General features: G+C 54.3%; 1 protein-coding gene and 1 pseudogene across 2 annotated transcripts in view; both read right to left on the bottom strand.

Moving 5' to 3' along the window:
* LOC310819501 (lysosomal cholesterol signaling protein-like) overlaps window positions 1-2,476 on the bottom strand; it is a gene marked incomplete at both ends in the record, with an annotated part of 8,438 nt that extends 5,962 nt beyond the window's left edge. The window contains 4 exon segments of the mRNA XM_083690803.1: window positions 676-844; window positions 1,275-1,495; window positions 1,717-1,895; window positions 2,050-2,476. Coding sequence (XP_083546929.1) covers window positions 676-844; window positions 1,275-1,495; window positions 1,717-1,895; window positions 2,050-2,476 — 996 coding nt within the window.
* Window positions 2,477-4,161: 1,685 nt separating this feature from the next.
* Window positions 4,162-9,181, bottom strand: LOC310820087 (WAS/WASL-interacting protein family member 1-like; annotated as a pseudogene). Its single transcript, XR_014555115.1, has 5 exons — window positions 9,113-9,181; window positions 8,060-8,858; window positions 7,684-7,891; window positions 6,905-7,018; window positions 4,162-6,488 (listed from the first exon to the last, which is right to left on the bottom strand). The product of XR_014555115.1 is annotated as a WAS/WASL-interacting protein family member 1-like (transcript).
* Window positions 9,182-10,000: the final 819 nt, after the last annotated feature.

The following is a 10,000-nucleotide window of genomic DNA, read 5'->3' as shown; positions in this document are numbered from 1 at the left end:
CACACACACACACACAGACAGACACGTACATGATGGGGCAGACAGGAACGCACTGATCACCACGCCTGACGTCACCTAGGAGACAGAGATACAGACAGACAGGTTACCTAGGAGACAGAGATACAGACAAACAGACACACACACACACAGGTTACCTAGGAGATAGACAGACAGTCAGGTTACCTAGGAGACAGACAGGTTACCTAGGAGATAGAGATACAGACAGACAGGTACACCATCCTAGACATTACCTAGGAAACAGACAGATAGACAGGTTACCTAGGAGACAGAGATACAGACACCATGTCTGAGGTTACCTAGGAGATGGAAGGACAGATCATTGCATTATAAAGAATGTATATGCATGCTTTACTAATCTTTATGTGTGTATGGAACTCCCAGATGTGGTGGTGCATGTGTCTGTGTGCGTGTGTGTTAGTGTGTGTGTGTATGTGCGTGCCTGCGTACGTGTGTGTGTGTGTGTGTATGTCTGACTGTAACCATGTGTGTGTGTGTGTGTGTGTGTGTGTATGTCCATGTGTGTGTGTGTGTGTGCAGGCGTGCATGCATGTGTACGTGTGTGTGTGTCCGTGTGTGTGTGTGTGTCCATGTGTGTGTATTAGTGTGTGTGTGTGTGTGTGTATTAGTGTGTGTGTGTGTGTGTGTGAGACCCACCACTTCCAGCTCCATGTTGTACTGGGAGGCGTAGATGGCGACACTGGGGGCGGTGGGGAAGGCTCCGTAGAGGAAGGCGTAGTTGGACAGGCTGGAGTGGTTCACAGAGCTGCTGTTCCCCGGGTCCAGGATGTCCACCATGTCCTTACAGATCAGGGGCATCACCAGCCTGGGGCGCACACACACACGGACACATGCATGCACGCACACACACGCACACACACACACACACACACACACACACACACACACACACACACACACACACACACACACACACACACACACACACACACACACACACACACACACACACACACACACACACACACACACACACACACACACACACACACACACACACAGAAATACTAGCCTGTCAATCTATTATCAGTCTTTGTGTTTATGTTTTTAAATCATTATTCCCAACAGCAACAGAACATAACAAACAGGACAACAGCTGCAGTCTGCTGGAGGACCTCCCCTCGTCCCCCGTCCTCCCCCAACTTCTCCCTCAAAGTCCTACTCAACCCCCCCCCCAACCCCCCCTCCACTCACAGTTTGGCAGTGATGACCCCCCCAACCCCCCCTCCACTCACAGTTTGGCCGTGATGAGCAGGATCAGCGCCACCCCAGTGGACCGGGTCAGTTTCCTGAGCTGACCCACCATGGACAGGCCCAGGTAGAAGAGGGCGGCGCCCCCAAAGCTGTTGGCCAGCCCGTCCACAAACTGTCCAATCACAGGAGGGATACGCTGGCCCAAGAGGAAGTGAGACACGATGCCCACGCCCACCATGAACACGATGGGGTTCTTCAGCACCTGGGGGCGGTGGGGGGGGGGAGAGGGTGTGTGAATGAGGAAGTCCATCCCATCATGTATATAATGCACGCCCTACACCACCCCTACCTGCCCCAACACCACCCCCATGATGCCCTACCTGCCCCAACACCACCCCTATGATACCCTACCTGCCCCAACACCACCCCTATGATGCCCTACCTGCCCCAACACCACCCCTACCTGCCCCAACACCACCCTACCTGCCCCAGCACCACCCCTATGATGTGCAGCTTGCTCTGGGGCTGCTGGCGGTTGTCCTTCCACCTCTGGACCTCACAGAGGGCGAAGCCCACGGGGTTCAGGAACATCAGGGAGACAGGTGCCACCAGGTAGATGTACTGGAGGTATTCAGGATAGGTGTTCCTGTAGAGGGCATCCACTGGGGGGGGGGGGGGGGGGGTTAGAATAATCACTCTCTCTCTCTCTCAGACAGACAGACAGACAGACAGACAGACAGACAGACTAATGATTAGGCTATAAAGGTCAGGACAAGACTCAGCCAGGGTTTTATATCTCCTCCCTCCCTCCCTCACCTATAGGGTATCCCAGGGCGAAGTCGTTGCTCTGGGTGGCGAAGATGGCGTACAGCCCCGCCTTGCCATAGCGACTCTCCGGGCTCGCCACCATCAGCGTCATCACGCCCACCAGGACGAACACGGACACCTTGGCCACCAGGACGCTCCACAGGAAGGACCACAGCACGTTCCCGAAGTCCAACAGAACCATGTTCTTGAAGAGCAGGGCCGGCAGGGCGAACTTGGACACGAAGGCCCCCAGCCCCTTGGCTTGGCTCGGGGTGATGATGTCACCACGGCCGGCCACGTAGCCGCACAGGATGATGCCGAAGCACTCGAGGAGCGCCGGGAAGAGCTTGTCGATGGACATGGTGGGGGCGGGGGACAGGGGGCCGGGGTGGGAGATGTTCCGACCGTGGATGAGGACGTAGTTGTTGGGATCCATGGTGGGTTGAGAGTGTGTGTGTGTGTGTGTGTGTGTGTGTGTGTGTGTGTGTGTGTGTGTGTGTGTGTGTGTGTGTGTGAGGTCAGGACAGGTGAAGGGAGCACTAGTTACCACATCCTGAGGGCTCTGTTCAAAGACAACCAACAGATAAACAAGACCTTCAGTTGTACAGTCAGAGAACAGAGAACAGAGGAGAGTTCATCTCCGCCACAATCATCCAGACCACACTTAAACTAACTGAACGTAAACTGATAGAGGAGCGACTGATCAAGGCTCATCCTTTGTCTTGTAAACACAGGTAATCAATCACATGTACACAGAATGCAGTGAAAAACAAGCATTAGCCAACAGTTGTGTTTCCCACATTAATCATATTTCACCATATCATAAATCATATCTGCAGTTTAATAATCAGCCTGTCTTCAAATCTACACAGAGAGAAAACACATATTGAAGGAGTTGTACCCCACGGGCTAATGCAATACGATCCTGAGTCATATCACAGTCATTATTGATCAATAACCCCAGGCAGGAGGTTATTGATAACCATACACACCCCAGGTAGGAGGTTATTGATAACCATACACACCCCAGGCAGGAGGTTATTGATAACCATACACACCCCAGGCAGGAGGTTATTGATAACCACACACACCCCAGGTAGGAGGTTATTGATAACCATACACACCCCAGGCAGGAGGTTATTGATAACCATACACACCCCAGGCAGGAGGTTATTGATAACCACACACACCCCAGGCAGGAGGTTATTGATAACCATACACACCCCAGGCAGGAGGTTGTCTAATTCTTTTAACTCCTTGGTTTACATTGCGACGCTGAAACGTGATGAAGCAAAGTGCGTGTGTGAAGAGAGACAGTAAAGGTGTTTTTCTCCGGTTTCAGTGTCTGATGACACGTCTGATGTTGCTTCATGTCAACGAGCGGACGGACAGGCGGCCACGCTAGCTAGCTGGCTAAAAACATCCATGCTACCGCGCGTCTATCTGTGTCTAAAACACAACAGCAGCATCTAGCGGTCATACCTTCCACCTCTGGAGACGAGATGTTTCAGAATCCACACACAGCTGTCAAGGTGTTTTTGTTAGATGCATTTGCTCAATGATCAGTGTTTGTGTCCCGGTGGTTAATGATGTAATTATCAGCGCGTTAACGGAGTCCGTCAACCACAGCCACGCCCACAAATATGACTGACAGGCAGCTCGGCCAATCGCCGCGGAGGGGCGTTTTCCCCATGGCCATCCCTGAGTTGTGATTGGTTAGGAGAGCGGCAGCTCTCTGACGTCTTCATGGGGGGGTGACGTGCTGTTGATATGAGTCTCTCTCCTGACTCGTGTCAGAGTTAGATTAGGTGTGACTCACCGGTGAATTAAAGTCAATAGATCGATTGATTGGGACTCGGTGCATACCAAAACAACTAGGTATCCTCCTAATCAATTGATGGTAATAATCCAACAGTTTCAGACTCATCAATCATTCTGATAACTTGTTTCTGCTCATGGGTAGACGGAACTATTCCCCAAAATCTGTTACTTTAAGTTGAATAAGATATGTGTCCTAAAGTGGTGTTGTTGTATTCTCCTGTAGTCTCTGTCCCCTTGTGTCCAAGTTGAAAGCCCTCTACATCCTTAAAGAGACACCAAGCAAGAGCCAAGAAATCTCGATCAGGGTTTGCGTCTCAATTTAAACTTTATTTCGCTTTATTTAGAAAATCCAATTTCATCTGACAATGAAAGGCATCATGTGGCAATACAAAGAAACAGGCAAAAAAAAAACTTAAGCATTTTATCTATAAAAAAAACTAAAAACAAGCAGAGTTCCCTTGACAGCAAAGTGCAACAATGAAGAAAACACTTTGAAGTACCGTTGGAGCTGTCGGGGGGTGGATGGAGGGGTGGGTGAGGCGGGGAGGTGCAGGGGGGAGGGGGAGGGGAAGGTGAGGGTGAGGCGGGAGAGGAGGGAGAGGAGGGAGCGGAGGGGGCGAGCCCTCAGGATGTGGTAACTAGGTCGTTGACTAAAGAGAACTTCCTCCATGAGGAGCATCATAGTTGTGGCACCTGAGGAATTGACACCCTAATCACACTACTGACCTGGGCTGACCTGGGCTGACCTGGACTGACCTGGGCTGACCTGGACTGACCTGGGCTGGGCTGGACTGACCTGGACTGACCTGGACTGACCTGGACTGACCTGGACTGACCTGGGCTGGGCTGGACTGACCTGGACTGACCTGGGCTGACCTGGACTGACCTGGGCTGACCTGGGCTGACCTGGGCTGACCTGGGCTGGGCTGAGCTGACCTGACCTGGGCTGACCTGGGCTGGGCTGAGCTGGGCTGAGCTGAGCTGACCTGGACTGACCTGGGCTGGGCTGAGCTGGGCTGACGTGGTTACACATCCACCATCGTGTGACAGGAAAATGTCCAAGTCGGCCCAGTACAGTTGGGGTCGGCCTGCAGTGTGTACAGGAAGCCTCTATGACATTATTGCTAATCATGACCTTCTTCACTTCTTTATAGTCTTTGGTCCAACGTAAGATACATCGTGGCTGTCATGGTTACACACCCCATTCTCTCGTTATAAATACAAGTCGCCTGACAAGACGTCATGGCCAAACGTCGCCATCTGTGACCCTCTCACACACACCCAGAACGGGTTCAGAATCAGAATCATGGCAGACATAAACACTAGCTAACTCATTCATCATCAATAACATCTTTTAATATGTTGCTCAACTGCAGTGATCCTCACCCCTCTCCTGGTGGAGAGTAGCGGTACTGCAGGCTTTTGCTCCAGCTTGGCACTGACACGCCTGGCTCAGCCAATCAAGGTGTAGAAGATCAGTTGATTGGTTCAATCGGGCGTGATGTCACTAGGCTGGGACAAACACCTGGACCCACTGCAGCTCTCTCTCCAGGACCAGGATTGAGGATCGCTGCTTTATTGCTTTGGTCTGGTTGTCTGTGATTGTCGCTCTACAAGTGGCTCTGAGACAACATGGTGACATCATCAAGTACACATTTGATGATGTCATACTGCATAGTCAAAAATACAAAACTTTACGCCCTTCATCAGTCCTTCAAGAGACATAACATGTTCAATCTTCAATGTTCAACGTTTTACGTCCTTACTGGGACAAGACCACAGAGAAATGAACAGGACATCAACAGAAACAATATGGCAAGTACCCTTCAATGGTTATGAACATGCTAACATGCTAACTCCTATAGTTTGGCTGAAGCGCAGACACACACACACATAACACACACACCTGTCCTTGGCTGAAAGGCACAGACACAAATATGATACCTGCTGTTTCCCTTAAATATGGTGGAAGGCTCCTTACTTTACTATCCTGAACTCTAAACAAACACAAGCACAGAGTGACTGAATGATAACGGAGCAGACAGCTGAACGACAGGGCGGAGAAAACCGACCAACGTCTAACATGAGCCACTACTGCCCCTACTGGCGGGAGGCTGCTGGTGCAGACATATAGACATACATGTGTATCAGATATGGCCTGTATATTAAGAAGTGCTGTAGCCCTCCCGAGAGACGGAGAGAATGTAAGAGAGAAAGAGAGAGAGAAAGAGAGAGAGAGAGAGAGAGAGAGAAAGAGAGAGAAAGAGGGAGAGGGAGAGAGAGAGAGAGAGAAAGAGGGAGAGAGAGAGACAAAGAGGGAGAGAGAAAGAGGGAGAGAAAGAGAGAGAGAGAGAGAGAGACAGAGAGAGACAGAGGGAGAGAAAGAGAGAGAGAGAGAGAGAGAGAGAGAGAGAGAAAGAGAGAGAGAGAAAGAGAGAGAGAGAGAGACAAAGAGGGAGAGGGAGAGAGAGAGAGAGAGAGAGAGAGAGAGAGAGCGAGAGAGCGAGAGAGCGAGAGAGAGCGAGAGACATCCAGGTGCTGTGAGTGAGTGACAGGCAGGTCCCAGCAGAGCGTGGGGTCGTTCCTTCACCGGGGGATAGGTGGTGGTGCTCCTCTCTCTTTTTTACCTGAGCCAACAACAAACACACAGAACAAGTCAGACATGTCCAGTGTCCAAAGTCCTGTGGTCCTCTGTGGCTCAGTGGGTAGAGCATGGCACTAACAACGCTTAGGTTGTGGGTTTGATTCCCACTGGGACCATATATACTGAAATGTATGAACTCACTGCAATGTAAGTCGCTTTGGATAAAAGCGTCAGCTAAATGGCAAATATTATTATATTACAATGGACCAGGGGAGGCAGGTGGAGGTAGAAGTCGGAGGACGGGCTCATTGTAACGCATGGAACGGGATGAGGAACGGGGAAAGGCTCCTATATTACTCGTTCCATTCCATGCATTACAATGAGCCCGTCCTCCGATTTCTACCTCGGCCAGCCTCCCCTGGTGGACTGAAAGGAGGACGGTGGCCATGTTGTAGTCACCTCGGCTGTCACCCTTGGTCATCTTGCTGGGGTAGGTCTTCTGAGACGGGACGTAGGGGTCCGGGGGGGGCAGCTCTGACACGGCATGGAATGTGAACTTGGCCTCCCACTCATCTGACACACACACACACACACACACACACACACACACACACACATACACACACGCGTGCGCACACACACACACACACACACACACACACACGCACACGCACACGCACACGCACAAACACACACACACACATTAGTGTGGCAGGGCAGAGAGGCTCTGGTGATGATGTAATCCCTTAACTGAATAGAACATGGAGGCTGACATGGTCCTACAACTGCTCCCAGATCTGGGTGTTCTACAACTCAAGATTCAAGATTCTTTATTTGTCACGTGCATACAAGTATACACTCCTGTGACTATGACAACAACTGACCCCAGCCCAGCCCAGCCCAGCCCAGCCCAGCCCAGCCCAGCCCAGCCCAGCCCAGCCCAGCCCAGCCCAGCCCAGCCCAGCCCAGCCTATCCCCAGCCCAGCCCAGCCCAGCCCAGCCCAGCCCAGCCCTATCCCCAGCCCAGCCCTATCCCCAGCCCAGCCCAGCCCTATACCCAGCCCAGCCCTATCCCCAGCCCAGCCCAGCCCAGTCCAGCCCAGCCCTATCCCCAGCCCAGCCCTATCCCCAGCCCAGCCCAGCCCAGTCCAGCCCAGCCCTATCCCCAGCCCAGCCCTATCCCCAGCCCAGCCCAGCCCTATCCCCAGCCCAGCCTATCCCCAGCCCAGCCTACTCACCTATGTGCTGGTGATGGGAGTTCTGGAATCCGTTGCCCATGGGGGGGGGTGGGGGAAGGGGGGCCCCCGTGCCGGGGCGGTCCGGGGGGAAGGGGGGGCCGCCCCCCCCGCTGGGACTCTGATCCTGGTCGACTAGGCGGGGAGGGGACCGGCGATGACCTCATACTACCTCCACTACGACCTGAGGGGGGAGGGGGAGGGAGGGGTCCTGGAGAGGGGAGGGGGGGTGGGGGGGAGGGGAGGGCACATTATAGTTACATCAAACACATGCTAAGGCTAGTGTCTGTGTATGCTATGCTAAGGCTAGTGTATGCTATGCTAAGGCTAGTGTCTGTGTATGCTATGCTAATGTTAGCCTGGAGGACCACCTCTGTACCTGTGCGTCCGGAGGGGTTCCTGCCCAGAGGGGGGGGGGCGTTCGCTGGGGAGGGGGGGGCAGCGGCCCCGAGCGGCCAGGGGGGGGGCGCGAGAGGGTGGCAGTTGAGTGATATGTTCCTCTGGGGCAGTCTGGGGGGTGTGTTCATCCCCCCCAGCGGGCGTAGGGGGCAGGGAGGGGGGGCCGGGTCTGCCTGGAGGGAGGGGGGGCGCCCCGCCTACAGGGGGGCGGGAGGAGGAGGAGAGGGGCTTGCTGTTGAACGATGGGATGGACGGGGGTCCGTCCCTGGGTATGGAGGGTCTGTGGCCCCCCAGGGGTGGGTGTGGGGGGCGGTCATCCGAGGGCCTACCAGGGGCGGGGGGGAGGGGGGGGGCGTCCACCACCGGGGACAGGGGGGGGCGGGGAAGGAGGGTTTAGGCCCGGATGGGACCCCTACCGCAGGGGGTGGGGGCAGGCCTCCGGAGTGCCTGCCTAGGAAGTTGGGGGGTGGGGGGGGCCGGGGTGGAGCTGGGGGAGCGGAACCCTCCGGGGACGGGTGGGGGGCCCCGGCTCTGAAAGCTCTGGTTGGGCCGGGGGGTGTTGGGGACCGGGGGGGGGAGTCCGCCCGGGGTCTCAGGCCGTGGGGGGGTCCCTCGGGTCCGGGGGAGGTCAGGGGCGCTGCTGCGGGGGACGGCGGGGGCTCCAGGGAGACGAGGGGGGGCGGGGAAGTCCCCCCCACCACCACCTCCACCACCGAAGGGCCTGGGACCTGATGAACGGCCACCAGGGGGCAGCAGAGGAGGTCTGCTACTGCCTGTGTCTGAGAGGAGAGGAGAAGAGGAGAAGAGGGAGAGGAGAGGAGAGGAGAGGAGAGGAGAGGAGAGGAGAGGAGAGGAGAGGAGAGGAGGAGGAGAGGAGAGGAGAGGGAGGGAGGGAGGGAGGGAGGGAGGGAGGGGGGGGAGGGTTAGCAACATGCTAACGTCTCTGTATGCACTTTGGGCCAGCAGAATTATTGGTGAAAGGAGCTTTTAAGACATATCATCATCATCATCATCACCATCATCATCATCTCACCGTTGCCTTCTCTGTTCCCTGCTGACCTCAGCTTTGGCATGCCTCCCTGGAAGAGTCCTCCCAACCCTCCTCCTCCTCCTCCTCCTCCTCCTCCTCCACCTCCTCCTCCTCCTCCTCCTCCTCCACCACCTCCTCCTCCTCCTCCTCCTCCTCCTCCTCCTCCCTTTGGCTCTGTGAAAACACAGGTACACAAAGGTAACCTCTAACAATGGCGTCTGTCATTGGTTAGCGTTGAGGTGAGTCTGAAGCTCTCAGGACAGGTTGAGTCTCTGTTCTGAGGCAGAAAGCCAGGAGGTTCCTAGAACCTTCTGTGTGTCTTCTAGAACATACCGTACAATTCTAAGAACCTCCTGTACACACTGTAAGGTCTGGTATAAACGACTGTGTGTGTGTGTGTGTGTGTGTGTGTGTGTACTCACTGTCCAGCTGAGGCTGGCTCCTGTCGTTGGTGGCGACCTTCTTCAGCCGCGACCCTTTGGAGATGTCTGACAGTAAGGCATTCCTGCCATGCTGCTGGCCCTTGTTCAGACTGGGCTTCTCTGTGTTCGCCTGCACCACACACACACACACACACACACACAGATATAAATATACACACACACACACAAATATAAATACACACACACACACACACACACAGACATAAACATAAACATATACACACACACACACACACACACACACACACACACACACACACACACACACACACACACACACACACACACTTCTACAGAAGAATGTGCGAAATCACAGAGAGTGGTGTCACCACCAGGTGTCACTGTAGAGCCGAATCAACACGGAGCACTGAGGACGTCCTCATGAAAACACCATCATTCATCTCAGTCTGAAGGCATGACCGTGACGTGACTGGTCAGTGTTACGACC

Source organism: Argentina silus (genome assembly GCF_951799395.1).
Source record: "Argentina silus genome assembly, chromosome: 19".
NCBI lineage: Eukaryota > Metazoa > Chordata > Actinopteri > Argentiniformes > Argentinidae > Argentina > Argentina silus.
This window is presented reverse-complemented; position numbering and strand designations above follow the sequence as displayed.